The sequence below is a fragment of the Gossypium arboreum genome, chromosome 1 (genome assembly GCF_025698485.1).
Source record: "Gossypium arboreum isolate Shixiya-1 chromosome 1, ASM2569848v2, whole genome shotgun sequence".
Lineage (NCBI taxonomy): Eukaryota > Viridiplantae > Streptophyta > Magnoliopsida > Malvales > Malvaceae > Gossypium > Gossypium arboreum.
This window is the reverse complement of record NC_069070.1, coordinates 102,933,919-102,953,263: the sequence shown is the minus strand read 5'-3', so window position 1 is coordinate 102,953,263 and position 19,345 is coordinate 102,933,919. Positions and strand designations below refer to the sequence as shown.

Here is a 19,345-nt window from a genome sequence, read left to right as displayed (position 1 = left end):
ACCAAAACTCTCTCAAGAGATAATAAGACTTAGTCCATTTTAAGGATTGGTGACTTACCCATTCTATGACTTTGGCACTGGATGTTCCAAAAATGGGTACTATTGGGTCGGGTGAATTCAATAATAGACGCCGGGTGGCATTCCAACTTTCCTTCTCCTTTCAGGACCTATCTGAAAGTGAATCCAGTACTTTTGGGTCGTGAATATTTGAATAGGCGAACCGCCCCGTGGATATTTTTGCTTCGGAACAAAACAATTATAATAGAATTAGGCTCAGTCAACTGGAATGTGTATTATCCATATATTATTCATATAGGGGATCCTCCAGTTGAGAAGATCCATCGACCTGAGATGAAGAGAAATGTCTATCTATTTTATTTAGTTATTCAGTACTTATCCAATTACCTCAAGCAATTCGATTGGGAGTCTTTAAAATCTTAGTCAAATCATGCTTCGTGTTTTGTCAAATATGAAACATTCAGGTGGACTGAACTCAACACAAATAAAACCTATTCAAAGCTCAAATTTGCAGGTTCAAGTAGAGAAACAATTTCGTTATAACAAGACATGGAACGAGCAATAACTTTCCCAACATCTTGAATAAAGATAGTCTTCCAACACCTTATGAAGCTTTTTCTAATTAAACTATATTAGTTTTCTCTTTTGTATTTAACTAGAATATTGATAGTAGTGCTTTACTAGTACAAGTGTCTTGTGTTTGTAGTTTTATGGTTATGAAGGGTGCATAGGTGTTTGTCAAGATTGCATAGGTGTCATGACTTTATGATTTTATGCTGTAAGTGTTGATTTGACAATATTAATATGATGAGATATTTTTTATTTATAAAAATAATATTTGTTGATTTCTAAGAAAAAAACTTTTAATAATTTTACAATTAATTTAAGACTCGATTAATAATTCACGTTAACTTAATTAAACTCTTAATAATAGATGAGGAAATCCAACCATATATCCAAATAAATTTTGATTAATGCACAAAGGGTAGATAGGCTTTTCAATTAATTTTTGGGTTATGCTGTTGGATTTGGTCTTAAGAAAAGAAGTATAACAACCACCCAAATGGGAGATGTAGAAACTGGGCTAAAATGGACCTGGAGCGTAGTGGGAATTAAAGTTGAAAGAAGGCCAGGCCTGTTGGCTGTTGGGGAGTTAAAACAGCCCCTACAGCACTTCGCTCGTAGGTTCAAGGCCTGCAGACGCTTCTGTTTGGTATCAACTCATCACCACACCGCTTGGGGGAAAAAAAAGAGAAAGAAAAACACACCATTCACTCACTGGGTTTTTTTTTTTTTTTCATTTTTTATTATGCTAAAGAAGGAAGAAGACCTCAGCAGCCTAGCCAAGCAAATCCAAGCCGAGCCGAAACCAACGACGCTAAAAAAGGAAGGAGAGTTCTTATTTGGTAGCTAAGTTGGCAGAGCCGAAAAAATCCCAATCAGAAATCAACAATCCCAGCCCAGGCAGAGCAGGTAAGGTGTAACCGTCGAGTTGTGTAAGTTCCCTGCCATTAACGATACTTTCTATGTTAATGCCACTCGGATGCTGTTGCTGCTCTCCCTATTTATTGCTATTGCAATTCTTTGGCATTCGCATTCTCTCTCAAAGCCCTAACTGCATTTCTCTCTTCTCCCGTCTCCCCCCTTCCTTCGCCGCTCCAGGCTAGTTTCTTCTTCCACCATCACTTTTTACTCTCTTTTTTTCAACTATCTTTAAATTATTAGGTTTTAGGGCACTCTAATTTTGCTCTCTTTCATTTCTTTTAACGCTTAGTTTTTTGTTTTTCATATTTTTCTTGTTATATATATATGGTTTTGAAAAACAAGTAGGACTTAGGGTTTTGTTTTTCGTTTTTGTTTTTCATCTTTTTTTCCCCTTAAAAAATCACTAATTCAACTGTTGATGTGGACAGCAGAATCTGTATAAGCAAGATGGAAGATACCGAAATGTTGGAACAGCAGCTGCCTGAGGCTTCCCAAGTTAACCTTGTTGATACTGCTGTCCAAGAGCAACAGTCCTCACCCCCCACTAAGGATCAAAATGCCAATGAAACAATTGCTGATACAACTTCAACCTTGCCCACTGATGTTAACATGACTGATAATCCTCCTATGCCCGATAAACCTGATAACATATCTTCCAATGATGCTAATACCGATCCTTCTGATGCTCCTCCTGCTGAACCACTGGAGCAGAAAGTCAATGGAGATGCTACTCCCCTTCGCTCTCTTGCCCCTGAATCTGGACCTGAGAAGGTGGAGAAATCAAAGAGTTGGTTGCTTGATCCTGAGGTACATAAAAGAAATGTCCTATAAGTTCTGACATGAACAAATGAAGTGTCAATAATTCTGTTTATCCTATTTTTAACTCACTTTGACTTGTTTGGCTTATAGATGGGGGAGGCTGATGAAGCTGGAACACCAGAGGAGCGAGCAGCATTCATGAAGGAGCTGGAAAGTTTCTATAAGGATAGGTCATTGGAATTCAAGCCCCCTAAATTTTATGGAGAACCGCTAAACTGCCTTAAGTGAGTTTGCACTGATCATTGTTCTGGATTTTGTGGGTTATAAGTCTGCTTTTTCTCAGAGTCTAATTTGTGCTTTTCTCTTGGTGCATGTTCACATCTAATGTAGGTTGTGGAGAGCAGTTATTAAATTGGGTGGCTACGAAGTGGTATGCTTGCATATCTGGAATCTTTAATTGATGTTTTTAACCTTTTCTCTGAACCCTTAAATCATCCTATATTCTTGTTTAACTCACATAGCAATCATTGACAAATCAGAGGGGACGTTCGGTCTGGTTTTATTAATGTGTATAATGATGCATTTATTTTGCCGTTTTGGAATTTCAATATTCTTATCTAATACATTATCCAAGCTAACAGCTTTAGGTGTCAACAAGTAAAAGGTTACAAACAACCGGATATTATCTACGTGTAAAGTCGTTTGGATCTGTTTCTTGTTTAGGAAGGTAAATAAGATTAAATTCTGGCTAGGCGTTAATTTGGTTATTTTCGTTATTAAAGATGCACTAATAGAAAACTGTATCTTCTAACTTCGGTAGTTAATTCGTTGGGTTTCTCTCTCTCTCTTTACCACGAATGAAGAAGAATTCGTGTGAAGTATCCAAAGTTGGAAATGCCAATCAACATGGCAATGACACGCTTGTTACACTATTTCTAGAGTTGCCATTATGCCATCACATAACTGCTTCTGTTTTGGGCACAAAGTTGATAAGCTCACATTTTTTCCCTATATGTACAAATAAATTCTGTACGATCTGACTTCAAAGTCTCTCAAACAAGATTCCATATAACACTTGCAAGAAAAATGCCCTTTTTCCTGTATGCTTAGGGTTTTTTTGTTGATTCCTTAAGAGTTTGTTTTGGCCATTCTTGGTTGTATTGAGATGCCATTGCGTTGAGATGTCTTATATCTTTTCTCTGGGAAAATGGATATTACCTGAAAAACCTTTGGCATCTTTTAATAGTTGTTATTGAATTAAGGAGGAAATAAAAATTGAAATATAGATATAGTTAAATTAGGTGATACCCTCAAAAAATATAAATCTTACTTTTCAACATATGAGATTTTCTTTGTCTATGAAATATGTCAGAAATCAAGGTTTGAAAGGTAATGACATGAATCCATGAATAGGACTAGGGAGGATGAAGCAACACTCTTTCTGTTTTAATTATTTGGTGAGGCGAAGTCTGATATTTAGTTATCTTTTTCTTATTATGGTTGATGGTAAGGGGAGAAAAAAGGAAATAGTTATTGGGAAAAAATATTACATTTATGTTTTCTTATTGCCGTATCCCCATTTTTATAAAAATGACCATAGTTGCTGTATCCTATCTGTCACACTCATGTTGTGATATATAAGCTTTAACCTTAAAATGTCTTATCATATGAGTATTCTCGGTTCACTTTTTCTAAACCTTGATTTTGTGGATCACAACTTTTTATTTAGTGGTATATTTTGTGGGGTTCACTGTTTTATTTTTATTTTGATACACTTGATTATTGGGGGATGGGGGTACAGATTCTATGTTAATCCAAGTTCTGAGCCATACAACACAAGTATCTTGCCACTAGCCCAGAGTTTTATTTACCATATCCTCATTTCTAAAAAGTTATCATAGTTGCTGTATCTTATTTGTCATATCCATGTTTTTATATATAGGCTTTAAATGTAGTATCATATTAGTGTTCTCAGTTCTCTTCTTCTACACCTTTGTTTTGTGGGGGCATAATCACAACCTTTTCTTTAGCGGTATAATATTGGGGTTTTACTTAGTTATTTTATTTTTATTTTTATTTTGATACACTTGATAATTGGGGATGGGGTAGGGATGCTCAAGATTGAACCCAAGCTTTGACTCCATACGATACCAGTACCTTGCCATTGGCCAAGAGGTTTAGTTTGCCTCCTAATTTACCAAGTTTGGTGCTTTAAAAAGTATTAGAGTTGGATATATCCTTTAATTATGATTCTTTATAAAGCGGTTCTGTCGTTCGTGGGCAAGCATTAAGTGATATACTTAAATTGACTTCTAGAGAGGTATTAATAATTAATGCCTAAATAGGCCCATGAATATAATGCAAGAGGCGCGCGTTTGAAGGTGGATAAGTTTGAGCGTGCTTGCAGGGTATCATAGCTGTAGATTATTCCATTTAGAGTTGGATTACAGAGTGCATGATCTGCAAACATTCTTAGAAACTTCAGTGTCTATTTATCAACTAACAAGTTGTATCCGGTCTTGAACTTTAACCTTGTATCTTTAAATGGGTTGATACATAAGCATATTTTAAGTCTACAGAAGGCTGATTAGAGAAAATATGGTATATGATAATAGGTTTGCGATTGACCAGCCTTTTTCCCATGTCCTTCTTTGTTTCTTGTAGCACCTAAGCTTTTTCTTTTCTTGATTTTCCATATCAACTTTTTTGTATTTTCTTATAACTTTCAAAAGGTCATTGAACAATATGACTAAAAAGCTTTAATCCTATGATGTAAAAGCGTTTCAATTTTTTTCTTTATATACATGCCGAGTCAAACATAGAGACAATTTGAGTTTTAGGGAGTGATTGTGTATGATATCGTATCCACAATTTGTTTATAAACTGAACAGCTCTTTACTCTCCCAGTCCTGTTTTCCATAAATAAGAGTTTTATATCCTTTAGGATTACCTTTTGGCAAAAAAATTCTTCATGTCCTGATTTCTTTTTTAACAATTTAACCTGGTTATTATATGTTTTGCTCTAAACTTTGAGTTGTGATCCGCGAGGCTTAATTTTGAATATTTAAAGGTTGGCAGAAGATGAAGTTGGATTTTCATGTTGTTGGATTCAGAATGCTTGTGTTGGGAGTTCTCTTATGTGTCCAAATTGGAAATCACCTTCTTTTACACCATCAATATATATATTTACTTTTAAATGATGCATGCTTATAGGTTACTGCATCAAAGTTATGGCGGCAAGTGGGAGAGTCTTTCCACCCCCCAAAGTAAGTAGAAGTATAGATGGTTCTTTTTTCTTTCCATGTGCTTTTTGGTGTAAAGTTATGTCTCTATCTCTATGGATTTGGGTTGCATTTGACCTCAACACAGTACTTTATATGGACATGGTTTTTATGAAATCGTATATTATTCTCTTGATTGACTTTGGTTTCTCATTCCTTCTCCCAGGACCTGCACAACTGTCTCTTGGACATTCCGCATATTTTACGAGAAGGTATGTTCTTTAGCTAGTACAATTAGCTAGCTACCTCATTATACGGAGTGTGGGCATAGTGCGTGTAACTTTACCCTTGCAATGAGGGGAGGCTGTTTCCATGCCTTAGAATTGTGACCTCTAAGTCATATAGACCAGCCTTATTTTTCTTCCAAGACAATTATTTGATACATTTAATTAGATTTAAACTTTAAAAAGCAAAAAAAAAAAAAAATGAAAAAAAAGAAAGAAAACAAATAGCAATGCCTATGCCTATGCCTGTTCTTTTTGCACCCTGTTTTGGCTTGCATGAAACATAAATGATGCATGGCACATATCACATTTTTCTAGTTCTGGGAATGATTTTGGGGGTTGTTTTGAGCACAACATTAAACCACTCAATGAAACTAGCATAGATTTTAGTTGATATAATTAGAATCATAGTGCAAGTTTTCAAAGGCATGCTTATCCAAACCAAACTAAATAATATACATTTGGGGAAAATGATAGCAGTGCCAATATATCTCATGATCTGTTTAACCGCTTGATGGGGTAACAAGTCTTTTTCCTGTCAGCTCATAAATAAGTAAATAAATACGAAGGAAAGTTTATTGATTTACTCATTTTTTGGGTAACAATACTTGTATGATTTCAGGCTGTGGTTCCTATTTCCTGATTATTTTATGGTTGAGCAGGCACTGTTAGAATATGAAAAGTATAAGAGAGAGAATGGTGAGATTCAACTTCCTGCTTCTTCACTCCCTCATGCAAGTGGTGAAAAGGAGGTAGGTTTTGTTTCTTCATATTATACAACAGTGTGATTCTTGACTTTCCATCTTCCATTCCATATGCTGATGTGAACTAGATGAATTTTGTACAACTAATGACCTTTGGATGCTTATACTAATCATTTGTTTCCTCTCACTATTTGTGCTAAAGCATTCCTTTTCTAATGATCTCCGAGTGTCCGTGCAGTCAAGTGGTTTCCTAGCCTTGGGGTCAGGTAGGGCACGCAGGGATGCTGCTGCTCGTGCCATGCAGGGTTGGCATGCTCAACGTTCTGTTGGATATGGTGAGATTACCGAGCCCATTGTGAAGGTCTGTTGAATATTTAAACCTTTTTATCATCTCTAATTTTCTATATTATTGTATTTCTGTTTTTGGAGCATATCTTTTATGCAAGACTCTGAAAACAACAATTCCTCTGTACAGGAGAAAATCATGGGTTCTGCTCCAAAACGTGAAAGACATCTCAAAAGTATTGGTATGCTGCCACATGTAGATACCTCTCTTGCAAATTTCTGCCATTATTACCATGAATTTTCATATTGTTTTTGGTTTCTTTTCCAGGTTTGCAGAAGCAGAAGATGCCAATAAGCACAGAGCTTGATAAATCTGCACATGATAAGCAGTTAATATATGCTAATCTCTTAGCTATGCATTACTTTTGCATAGGGTTTTATTTCATCCATCTTCATTTACATTCTACGTAATCTGAAGTTTAAATTAAGATGCAGACGAGCTTTTTCTCAATTAATTTATGCATGATTCTTCCATCAAAAAAGGAAATATATGAATGATTTACTGCATGCATAATTGAATCAATTCAAAGAACCATATTCTTATTGCACCTGTTGCTGCTAGGAACACCTTACTTGAAATAAATGAGCCAGTGCAAAGCGGTTGTCAACAGTGGCATGCTGCAAATGTAAATGTTCAATGTAACTTTAAGCACTAGTCCTTTTTTCCCTAATCTGTAGAAGGTTTAAGAACCCTGTCATAGTGGACTTATTTAATGCTTTAATGTTTAATATATCCTGTCAGGCCATAGTCAGCATTAGCCCTATCCCATCATCCCGCTAGAAAAGGGAAAGTTGAGGGATGTTGGGCTCAGGAAGAAGTGAAGAAATCTTAAACTTGCTCAGACTAATCTGATTGTTGTTTTATCTATTTTCTGATTGATGCAAATATTGTTGATGTATTGTTTTATTCTATTTCCTGATTGATGCAAATTTTCTTGATGTAGACTGATTACTGAAATTGTTGATGTTGGAACCCCTGCTGATTGGGTGAAGATCAATGTCCGTGAAACTGTAAGTATCCCTTGTTTCCTACCTGATGCACAGGCAGATAAAAATCTATTCAAAACTGGTGCCAATTAAAATCAGTTGCAGAGTAGCTTGTTTTGGGGTTTTGAGTTCTGAGTAGTTTCACTGGCCTTAAAATGCACAGCAGGATTGCTTTGAGGTATATGCTCTGGTCCCTGGGCTTCTGCGTGAGGAGGTATGCAGTTGTCCCAAAATCCTTTTCAAATGACTTTATGCAAATTAGTAAACAATTGGTATGATCCTTGACAGTAGGGCATTGCAACCTGTACTCTTTTGTATTTGCAGTTAATCACATCGATAAGCACGCAAAAAATTCATGTGTTGTATTTTCTAGTAATTTACTGATACCAGTATCAATAAAGGGTTAGTCTACTAAGATGTCTTATTAGTTCCTAGTTTTGTAGATTGTTTGAGCGGTTTCTCAAAATATCTTGGATTTTCTATTTTCTTCCTAAGCTATGGGGCGCAGTAAGAATTTAATAGTTAGTTACTTGGGGGGGGGGGGGACATTGGCCCCTTCTCAACAAAATTTCAGCTGCTTTTCTGCTTTCAAATACGTGAAAGTCTTAAGTTCTTTTTAAATTTGTTGCTATGATTTTCACACGTTTGTGATTGGAAAACATGTTTGGTGTTTCATAATCCCTCCCTTCTGTAGTCTCTATGAGTTCCCCTGGATGTAAGACTGGACTTGCTTTTTGGTGGATCTAGGTACGAGTTCAATCAGATCCTGCTGGACGTGTGGTTATCACTGGCCAACCAGAGCAAGTTGACAATCCTTGGGGTATCACGCCCTTTAAGAAGGTATTTCTTTTAATTTCTAAGACGAGGAAATAAAAAAGCTTATAATAGCATCTCTAGACTATGCTTGAGAACATAGGTGAGAATATAGGAGGAATTAACCCTATATTTGATGGGCATCGATATTCTTAATTTTGTTCAGTTTCTTCCAAGTTTATTGTTGTATTCGAGATGAAAATGTTTTAGGAAGAAGCCTGCTGCTTTAATAGGGCGGTTTTTTGTCATGGAAACAAGAGGGAAAAGAAGCAGAAAATAAAATTGGAGCAAAAGAAAGATACTTCGTGAGCTGATCCTGACCTTAATTTGGTGTGGTTTGTACAGGTAGTGAACTTACCATCGAGAATTGATCCGCTTCTGACAACTGCTGTTGTGAGCTTGCATGGTCGACTCTTTGTTCGTGTCCCTTTTGAGCAGGGATCAGCAGCTTGAACCTCATCGTGTTGTTTAGTTTAGATTGGTTGGCCACAGTCATTGTAGGATTAATGTAATTAGGAGTAAACTATGGTATTGTTGGATTAGTTGTAATTTTCCTTGTGCTTGATTTTATTCATCAACGCTGAACTAGTTGAAAAGCCCTTTGTGAAGGGAAAAAAGGGAAGTTAAAAATCTCCTCAAAATCAAATGATAAAAGGAGAGCGGAGATTTGGTAAATTAATGCAAGTTAAAGACTTGTGCAAACAATGGTTTAGTTTGGTCAATTTCTGATTTTGGTCCCTTTACTAATTCAAATTTGGGATTTAGTCCTTATATTTTAGTTTGGAATCATTTGGGGTTTCTACTTTAAAAGTCTCATTAATTAGTTGGCTGAAATACTGACGTTGACTTTTTTCTACCTTTTAAGCCGTCTCAACATTCTAGTTGAAAGAATTAATTAATGATATTATGATTAAATTTGAAGCACAAAAGTTACCTTTTAATATTAATCAACTAGATTAGAATCAACCGTACTGAGGCTTTCCTGATTTTGTTATCAGACACTAACAGCAACTGGATATTTATCACTTGAAAATCAACCAATCAAACATAAGCTCTGTTGTTTTGTGGAAGTATGTTAACTTTATAATATTTACTTCATTTTTTCGTTTTGTTTGATTATTAGTTATATAGATTGAGTACCAACACTTCCTTTAACTGGAGTCAAATCAAAATTGATTAATCGTTGTTAATTTGGAGTAAAAGGCCTTAACGTTCGGGTTGGACCTACAACATTCACCATATTTTCTGTTAATAATATTATTTTTTTCCCAACTCAACAGTATATATCAGTCACTGTCAGTGTGATGATAGAAATGGGGGAGTTTGGGTGGGTGGCTAGCATTTGTAAATGTATCATCATCATCATCATCATCATCATCATCATGTATGTAGTAAGTGTAACCCGAATATAGCAGCAGCACTGCGGTGTGAATGACACTTGACTTGGCCGCTTCAGGACCGCCTATTGACTGCTCCCGATGAATGATGTATGTAGCATACACAATTGAAAGTCTCAACATGCTAACTGTTGTATTGTGTATGTGACAGTAAATTGAGTGTATCTGGGAGATGACTGCAGAATTTAGAGTAGCATGTAGCTCTTTCTCCATTGGAAGATACACCCATTAAGAATTAAGAAGCCAAAAAAAAAAAAAAAAACTTTCCTGAAAAACTTTCCTGTTTAAGAATGTTGTCAGAAAATTAAGAATATAAGCTGACAGATATGATATCCTAGTCTAGGTTTATGCTAGGCCAGGCAGCCAACACATGTTATGGCCTCTGTGTCCACACACATCATTGTTATAAATTATTAGTACTATGTTTTTTCATGCCGATGATTTTGTTGATTCTTGGTTTCTTTCACCTACAAAACGATTACCCTCTCTTCTTCTTCTTCTCGTTTCTTCTTTTGCATCATTCTAACATCTTTATGCACTGTTCTCCCCCCCCCCCCCCCTTTTTATTTATTTCCTGGTGTGCTCATAGCATCTCTAATCCAAGCACTTGAATCGCGGGTTTGTTTGACTATTTTTGTTTCAAGTCAATCTGTATTCGCGGGGTTTTAGAGGAGATGATTGGGTCACAATGTTTGGGTTTTTTTTTTTACAATATATTATTAAGGTTTTATTTGCAAAAAATATATACCTACCGGGTTCAATGAAAGAAAAACAATAATGCATAATTGTCGCAAGCAGCATCATCCTTTTTTCTGAGGGTCCCTTTCAATTTACTGACTTTACTTGGACAGCTCCTTCAGCTTTATCCATTTCCACCCCTACCCTACTCTTTATTAATAATAATATATATATATATGTACACTACAACACATGTATACTAGTATTCAGGAACTAAATTGTCCATCTCACCACTTATTTATGTTATGAACACTCGGTAAATTATTATTATTAAAAAACAAAAAAGCTACACAAATTACCAATTAAAATGGGATTCTAAGTAGAGAATTGGAAAGCCAGGAGACTTCTTATTCCCATTTGTTACTGCGAGTGTGGTTGAAGAAGAGTGAATTTCAAGTCAGACAAAATCAGTAGCAGTACTGCAAGAATTGTCTGTTTAATTATCGTGAGTAGAATGGATGTTTATTTAATAAAAATGTTGGAATTTTATGACTGAAAAATAAATATTAATTTTTTATGCTTTAAAATTTAATCCCATTTGATTTAATTTGGAGTTAGTAGAGTGAAAAGAAGAGCGAGATCAGTTACAAGAGGAGAGAGATAGAGAGATAGGCAACTGGATTAGCCATTGAAATAGGGGATAGTAGGTCCCGAGTCCCCACCCCAACCAAGCTGTCTTTGCTAATTGCCATTGCTTTGTTTCAGAACTCTCCAGCACTAAAGCCTCTCCTCTCTTCCCTTTGCGCCTTTTCCTTCTTTTTTTTTTTTTTTTTCTTTCTTTCTTTCTCCCCTTTATTGCTCTTCCTTGATGATGATGACCACTCTTCTATTTCTTCCTCCTCCATCTCTCAACAACAATGAACTGAGTTAATTTCTTATTATTTCCCTTCACCTTACTGAGTTTTCTTGAGGGGTCTTTGATCTTCTCCTTATTCTGGTATTACAGTTTGATTCTTCACTCTGTTTGCTACCCATCAATCAATCCTCACCCACCTCCTGTTTTCTTCTTTTCCTTCCTTCTCTTTTCTTCCTGTCATACATAGTAAGCCGTTCCTCACTTTGTCAAGCCTTCAGTTTTCTTTGCTTTGCTTTGCTTTTCTGTGTTCCTCACTGTCTCTGTGTATATAGCCCCAAAGTGCATGTTTCATCCAATCCCACCACTTTCCACTTCACCCCTCTTCTTGGCCCATCTAGGGTTTTCTGCCTTTTCTCCTTTATTCCATTAAATCCCATACGGTTCTGCGAATTTATCTTTCCTTCCAATTCTAGGGTTTTTCTAGGGTTTTATCATTCTTTTAAGGGAAAAAATTGTATCTTTAGTCTCTCTATTCTGGGGTTAACCTCATTCTTACTTGATTTGTCGATCACCTTCAATCAATCTTGGATCCTTTCCTTAGTATCCCTGGATTTGAATTGGGTCATCTGTGGTCATGGCGTTTCAGCAAATTCCGGGTCCGAGCTCGGGGTCGAGTTCGAGTTCTGGCTTCCAATACATGAATTCCCCTTTTGGAGATACCACATACACCAAGGTCTTTGTTGGGGGACTCGCTTGGGAAACTCAAAGCGAAACCATGCGCCGATATTTCGAGCAGTTTGGTGAAATCGTGGAAGCCGTTGTCATCACTGATAAGAACACCGGCCGTTCAAAAGGATATGGTTTTGTGAGTGTTAATGTTTTTTTTTTTTTAAATTTTTAAAGATTTCTTTGTCTTTGCTGCTGTTTGATGATGATAAGATGCTACTTTGCATTTGGCTGTCCATGTTATTATGTAAATAAAACTGGTACTAAATCAAGGCTGGCAGCAAGGCTTTGATGCTGAAGCAATGTGTAGTAAGTTAAAGGGGTTTTATTGACTTTAGAGTGACTTGGTTTCTTGTTGGGTTTGCATGGAGGGTGTAGGTAACTTTCCGGGATCCAGAGTCTGCTAGGAGAGCCTGTGCTGATCCGACCCCAATTATTGATGGCAGGCGTGCTAATTGTAATTTGGCTTCTCTAGGCCGTCCTCGACCTCCTGTTCCTTACGGTATCATCTCTAATCTGTCCGGTTAGTCTGATTAACACCATTATCGTTTTCAACATGTGACATTTTCTGTAACAATATTTGCTGCTATTCCAGCTCACTCGAAAAAAAAATGCTATTCCCTTTTCTTCGATTTGAGGTATTTGTGTCTGAGACATGGTTACAGGCATATGGCCTCCAAGATTCTCATCCTCTAAATAAATGAAAAAGCATAGAAAAAATCTATCCATAAACCCAGGTCCACTACACATCTGTATCGGACACTCACACCTGAGTCCGAGTAACATAGGTTTTGAATTTGGTTTCTGTTTGCGTTCTTACCACAGATGTTGAAAATGTCCTTTCATTTAAAACTGTCTTTCTTTGCCAAAAGTGTCTCTTCTTGTTTATAACTTTATATTGCCCAAATCTCTGCTTCTAGTAGAAATTTGTAGGGTGGTTTCATTTTGTTTCTATTCAACTCTTTCAAGCTGATGCTATTATACTTATAGTTGAACTAATTTTTCAATTTTTTTTTTCAGTTAGTTCTGAATGTGCCCATTTCTGTTAAACTCGGTGATCAGGCTAATTATTTATTCCTTCTTGTCTTTCTAATAGGACGTTTGAGACCAGCTTCTCCATATATTGGAGGTGTGCCACGAGGGGCTTATGTTGGAAGTATTGGCTATCAGCCTCCACTTCCTTACAATTATCAACAAGGATTGATGTACCCTTCTTATGGGTGAGTTATGCTTCTGATTCAAGGGTTTCTAACTATTTTGGTTGCTCCAATCATGATTCAATTGAGCTTGGCTTGGTTGAACATCAAATTCTAGCATTTATCATTTATACTTATAATTTTTCAAGTTTTGTTTTATTAAGTGCCTAAGAAATTTTATTTTAGATAGTATTTGGGAACTTAGATTTTAGAATTCTGATTTGGATTTCAAAAATATTGTATATTGAGAAGTAAAATATTTAGAAACGTAACATTCATAATTATTTCTCAAATCCATGGATTTGTTGGTTGCTATTTAGTAGCAAATTTGAAATTACTAAAATATTTTTGAATTTGACAAATTCATGTTTTTATACCAGTCAAATATATATTATATGGAATTCCGATTAAATTGTCCATAATACATGCATTTTGTTATTACCATTTACATAGTAAATAAACTTCAAATCCAAAATTTTGAATTCATGTTTCCAAATGGAGCATTAGGTTTCTTTTTGGGGATTTTGCCTACAATTGACTTTGATATAAGTGCTTGACAGACACCTTTTTATGTGTCTCTAAAGTCTAATGTGATAATTTCCTGGGATTTTCCGCTTGGAATTGAAAGGATTGGCACACAAAGTTTAGAATCAAGTATTTTTTCTTTTTTTGTCTCGGTAAACTCCATTGTAGATCTCTAGGCTACTTTGTGTTAAGCTTTTTCTTCATTTAAAATGTTGTAATGTATGGATTGAGACGTTTCCACACAAGCATAAACAGTAGGGCAGAAACATATATTCTTTCATTATTAATGAGGATAGGTTCTAGCCTTAGCATACATATGGTTGTGTGCTGTACATGCCTCATCAACCAGCAGTGTGGTTGGGTCATTACGGAAAGCTTGCTAATCAGAGTTCAATTGGGTACATCTCCTTTTGCAGCTACTTTCTCCTCTTTTAATTATTTTCCTTGCAGTTCAAACCGATCACAGCATGCAAAATTGGCCAAGGAGTTTTTAGTCTTTACCTTAGAATTCAGGATTAAATAGTCTAAAGTACAGTCATATGACATGGTGTGATTGGTAATTGCAGGAATGCAAAAGTGGTAGTTGCAGAGGATATGTGCCCGAGCTCAATGTTTATTGAACAGGCAAGATCATGATTGTGATTTGATAAGGATCAAAGGGAAAAAGAAATGTTGGGAGAAGGGGGGATGTGATTATTCTCATGGGCTGAGTAGTTAGGCTTATGATTTTACTGATGAAGTTTTTGGGTCTTGGTATGGGCTTCTTGGTAGTAGCACGCTGGTATTTCACTCGGAAAGCTTGGTTGTTCTGACGTGATACATAGTATCGTGTTTATGCCCTTGCTATAAATTCATTTACAGTATAAAATTTAATGCCTAACTCCTAATTAATGCTGACTGTTTTGAGATCTTTGATATATGTTTATCCGTGCAGGTATGCAACATATGGACCTGAATATGTCTATCCTCAGGTTATTGGCATTTCAAAGTGGAATGTTGTGAAAAAATTGGAGCAAGTAATGCTTGTGTCCTGATGCTGATTTACTCTTGTTTCTCTGGACAGGGTGCTTACAACCCCTACGTGGCTCAGCAGTACCTTCAGATATATGGAGTTCCTGGAGCAGTTAATCCAGCTATTTATCCTTATGGGCAATTGGGTCAGACTGTTCCTAGTGGACATGGTTATACAGCTGTACAGGGATATGCAATGCCAAGCCATCAAATAGTGCAGTTTGGAGGAGCCGTTGCTAATGCAATCACAACTTCTCCAATGCCCACAATCCAAACACCATATCCTGGAGGTTAATATCAATATGAAAATCTTCTTTTTGTGCTTGCTTACATTACTGGCTTTGCATTTTTCCGCTAACTCTTTATGCCAATGATTACTACCCTCTTCAATATCTTGACACTACATCCTCATCTTTATATTTCATTGATCTAATTTAATTTTGCTAGGCATTCGAAGAAAATATCCATTAATGATTATTTGTGAACTGAAAATTATATAGAGAATGGACTCTTTGGTTAAGCTTAGAGAATTTGATGCGCAGGCCCAGTTGTTTTAAGTTTTTCAATGCAAAGAAGACCTTATCAGCTAGGTGTGTTTGTTTATTAGGTATAGCAGCATCTGTTCCAGCACAGCCACAATTTATTGTTACTACTCCTTCTCAGTTTATGCAAGGTAGTGGTTCTGACCAAACAACTGGGTGAGGAGTTGATCAAGGTAAGTATTCACATTTGTGGCACGAAGTTCTTAGGTGTCATGCTGTGGAAGTAACTGTGACTGGTATCCTTTTTTCATTAATTCAGGTATCCTTAGATTGCAGCAGGACTAAGAGCAGCGGAACTGCTACTTGAGTGGCGGGCTTCGGATCTAGCCTTGCAAGTTATTTATTTTGCATTCTACAGGTACTGAGTTTTCTCATCCCACTGATACATCAATTTTCTTTCCTGCAGTACTGTTCCCAAAAAAAAAAAGAGGCCAATAATGAAGAGTAAACAAATGAAATAACATAGTCACACCCATTATGGGGATCAGTTCTGGTGTGGCTTTATTATTCAGTTTATTTGAATATCATTTTGAGAGGGTTATGTATTTTTCTACATATTTCTTTCAAATATGTTCTCTTTTTGCTTATAATGCTAGACCATCACATATTAGTCCAGATGTAATGATGTGTTTTTCTATCAAAATGACTCAAATGTGCTTGCTTTGAAATTGACGAAATGAGTTTCATATCAAGATCATGACTACTAGAAGTATGATAAGGATTGTTTAAAGAACCAAAGAGAGTAGAATGGAAGAATGGAATGGAAGTATTCATGTGTGCTCAGGAGACACGCATGAGATTGAATGCATGGGGATGTTAAAATTATAAGGGTGTGTTTTGGGGTGAGCAATGCAAAGGACTTACTATGTTTTATCTTTGTGCAGGTCATACGTAGTCATGCTCACCAGAGAAGTCAATGTTGTCCGAGTCACTCCATATGGTGGAGAAGCAATATGGAGGAAGCCGAAAGGTATTCCTTGGTGGTGGTGTTTTTTAACCTGGTATTTGTAGAGAACATTATTATCATACAGCTGGTCAGGTGGCCAGCAGTCATGGGATTGATGGATGCTGGAAAGGGTTTCTAGCAACCACATAGGAATAAAAATGGTGTAAAAAAAGTAAAAGGAAGATACATGTTTAGAATCAACATATGATTCTTTTTATAGTGTAGAAGTCAGTGTAGTAATCCCAGCATTTGGGTGTATAGATAGTCTCTCTGGTGTCTGTCTGGTGGAGTCCTGCGTTTGTTTGCAGACATGGTTGGCCGGTTGGTTGGTTGGTTGGTTCTAGTTTTGTGCATATTAGTAGTAGTAGTAGTATTAGCAGTAGTAGTCTGCATTTCATGAATGATTATGAGAGCCTGATTTCACAACATGGAGGAAGCTCTCGGATGCATTTTCTTTCAACTGAAGTGACCTTCAAAAAAGAAAAAAAAAAAGAAAGATATTTCCTTGTGTACAAAGTATTCTTTTTCTATTTATTTATTTCTCTCTATTACTTAAATAATAGTAATAATACAAGATAAATATACTTGTTTATATTAACTATCATGTATTAACCAAACTGTAAGATAAATTAGAAGTAAATAAAGAGTAAACAGTAGGAAAAATGAAAACAGAAATTGATGATTGGAAGAGGTGTTGGCTTCATTTGAGACATAGACGCTGCATCCCCTCAGATGTTTTATATCAGAGATAAGTGGGTGGTATAAAAGTATTGGCAATGGAAACTGGTGTGGCTGTCATTCCAGAAGGATAATGAGGTTGTTGAAGTTGGAGAAGCGTATAGAAATTTTAATGCCTATTCCCACAAAAGCTCCCTAAGAAGACCAAGCATTCGACTGACAGAACATTGTTTTGCCCCTAGGATTGGCTGGATCCTTGTTGAAGCTTTACTTCGTTCCTCTGTAGCCCAATGCTCACACCATACTGCCAAACCAGATAGCTGTAGAGAAGAGATGGTCATAAGTTTCAGCATTCGAATGATGACAAAATGGTGTGGAGTCATCAATATGTTGCATTCTCTCTCTCTCTCTCTCTCTTTTTTTACATAGAGAATGATTTTAGAAGGCAACTTGAGGTTTCCAGAAGGATGTCCAAGCAGACATATTCCAAGGAGTACAATTGATTATACTATGATTCTTAGATTCGTTGTACCCAAAAGTTATGCCATATTCGCCAGTTGATGAAAAACTCTTACCATTGCACCAAAGATGATTTAAGCCTGGATTGAAGTGGACATTACTCATTTCACCTTTATTCCATTCCCTCCTATTAACCGTTTTTTCTCAGCCATGTCATTTTCCAAGGACGGTCCATATGTGGCAATTAAGTCACTAGGTGCATAAATCTCTTCCACGGATTATGCTCTTCTATAGCCAAGGGTAAGAAGTATGGGTAGCAACTTTAAGGAAGCTTTGTTTTCACCAACATTTTCGCAAAATAGTTTCTTTGACCAACCAACTTTCCTTTTTAATTATTCTTCAAGCTTGCTTGTTCAGACGAGCCTGATAAAAAAAACTCTCTATTTTTTGTTTTTCTTCTGTTCTTTCTCTGGTAGGCACACACAATCCCATAATGAGAGAGGAGCTAGTGTTATAGATGGCTTATCGCACTCGAATGTACTTTAAAATAAATTGAAATTTTCAGCTTTAGAAAGACACATTGTGATAGTTCGGAAGTGTATGAATCAAACTAATACAAAATGATAAGTATATTGATCAAACTAATACAAAATGATAAGTATATTACTGAGTATCGAATGAAATAAGACAAATTTAAGATTAAATATGAAGGAAATGTAAATGCAATAGAAACTTAAAATCAAGAGCAAGAAGTAATAGTGTGGGAAATGTTTGCAGTTAACAAGATCAAATAATCGAATTACTTGAATTCGCGCAACCTACAACAGATAATAATACAAGTTAGCATCTGGTGAGTCAAATTTGGCTCCGAATATGGATTTGAGCTAATTGATGAATTAGTTCTTAAACATTGCTCTCGCACGATTGATTAGGTTTTGTGGTCCTTTTAAATTGTCACAAAGTGGAGTGACAATGAAGGAAATTACTAAGTGGTCTTTTCAGATTGGCATTTAAGCATAACACTACTCAATCGTGACTCTGAGTTAGTGAAGCTAAGTTCATTTCAGTAATCAACCAAGACAATCACAAATGAACATGTGATTTGTACATTGAGCACTTACCCCATTAACTTTGGGTTAGACCCAATGACAAACATTTTAGTATGTAACGGAATTAAAGAGCTAAATATAAAGTATTGAAGGTTTTAACACGAGGCAAACAAAAAATAGAAATAAAATATGCAAGTTAGATCATCGGATTAATAATGGATTCTCTAAATATTGATCACCATTCATATGTTCAAAATTGTTAAGCTCAATACATTAAGGGGTAAATTGCTATTTTGAAAAATTGGAAGAAATATGACAATTAAAAACAACACAAGAATTTAGATTTTTTGGGCCCTAATTGTCTATCTTCACTATCTTAGCTTACCAAAACTAAAAATTTCCCAAATTCACTAATTTGAAACCTTTTGAGAACAATATTTAACCTTCACAATCACTATATTTTCAATCAGCAAGATAGAGCCACTTCCCTTAAGGCTTTCTATCCAAAACCTTAAGTTAACTCTTACAGAAATGAGAAATAAGATTAAGAATGAATTATCACCTTTAGAAGGTAAATATACAACAATAAGCTCTCTCACAATACAAGACAACACTTGAAAGAATGAATTACAAATGAAAATAAGAATAACAAAGAGAAATGATTGG

General features: G+C 35.9%; 2 protein-coding genes across 6 annotated transcripts; both read left to right on the top strand.

Moving 5' to 3' along the window:
• Positions 1-1,096: 1,096 nt before the first annotated feature.
• On the top strand, positions 1,097-9,321 carry LOC108483170 (AT-rich interactive domain-containing protein 5-like). 4 transcript variants are annotated; one of them, XM_017786409.2, is made up of 14 exons: positions 1,097-1,491; positions 1,935-2,310; positions 2,413-2,546; positions 2,653-2,692; positions 5,476-5,528; positions 5,710-5,755; positions 6,430-6,519; positions 6,710-6,832; positions 6,947-6,998; positions 7,085-7,145; positions 7,761-7,827; positions 7,967-8,017; positions 8,551-8,643; positions 8,962-9,321. In XM_017786409.2, the coding sequence occupies exons 2-14, from the start codon at positions 1,951-1,953 to the stop codon at positions 9,067-9,069; spliced, it is 1,278 nt and encodes a 425-aa protein (XP_017641898.1). In that variant the 5' UTR covers positions 1,097-1,491; positions 1,935-1,950; the 3' UTR covers positions 9,070-9,321. The 4 variants fall into 4 exon arrangements, with proteins under 4 accessions (XP_017641898.1, XP_017641901.1, XP_017641900.1 ...); XM_017786412.2 differs by having other exon boundaries at positions 1,932-2,310; XM_017786411.2 differs by having other exon boundaries at positions 1,097-1,514.
• A 1,804-nt stretch (positions 9,322-11,125) lies between these two features.
• Positions 11,126-17,009, top strand: LOC108483464 (uncharacterized). 2 transcript variants are annotated; one of them, XM_017786878.2, is made up of 8 exons: positions 11,126-12,412; positions 12,652-12,775; positions 13,370-13,493; positions 14,929-14,965; positions 15,058-15,295; positions 15,613-15,720; positions 15,807-15,905; positions 16,432-17,009. In XM_017786878.2, the coding sequence occupies exons 1-6, from the start codon at positions 12,182-12,184 to the stop codon at positions 15,705-15,707; spliced, it is 849 nt and encodes a 282-aa protein (XP_017642367.1). In that variant the 5' UTR covers positions 11,126-12,181; the 3' UTR covers positions 15,708-15,720; positions 15,807-15,905; positions 16,432-17,009. The 2 variants fall into 2 exon arrangements, with proteins under 2 accessions (XP_017642367.1, XP_017642366.1); XM_017786877.2 differs by having other exon boundaries at positions 12,652-12,796.
• Positions 17,010-19,345: the final 2,336 nt, after the last annotated feature.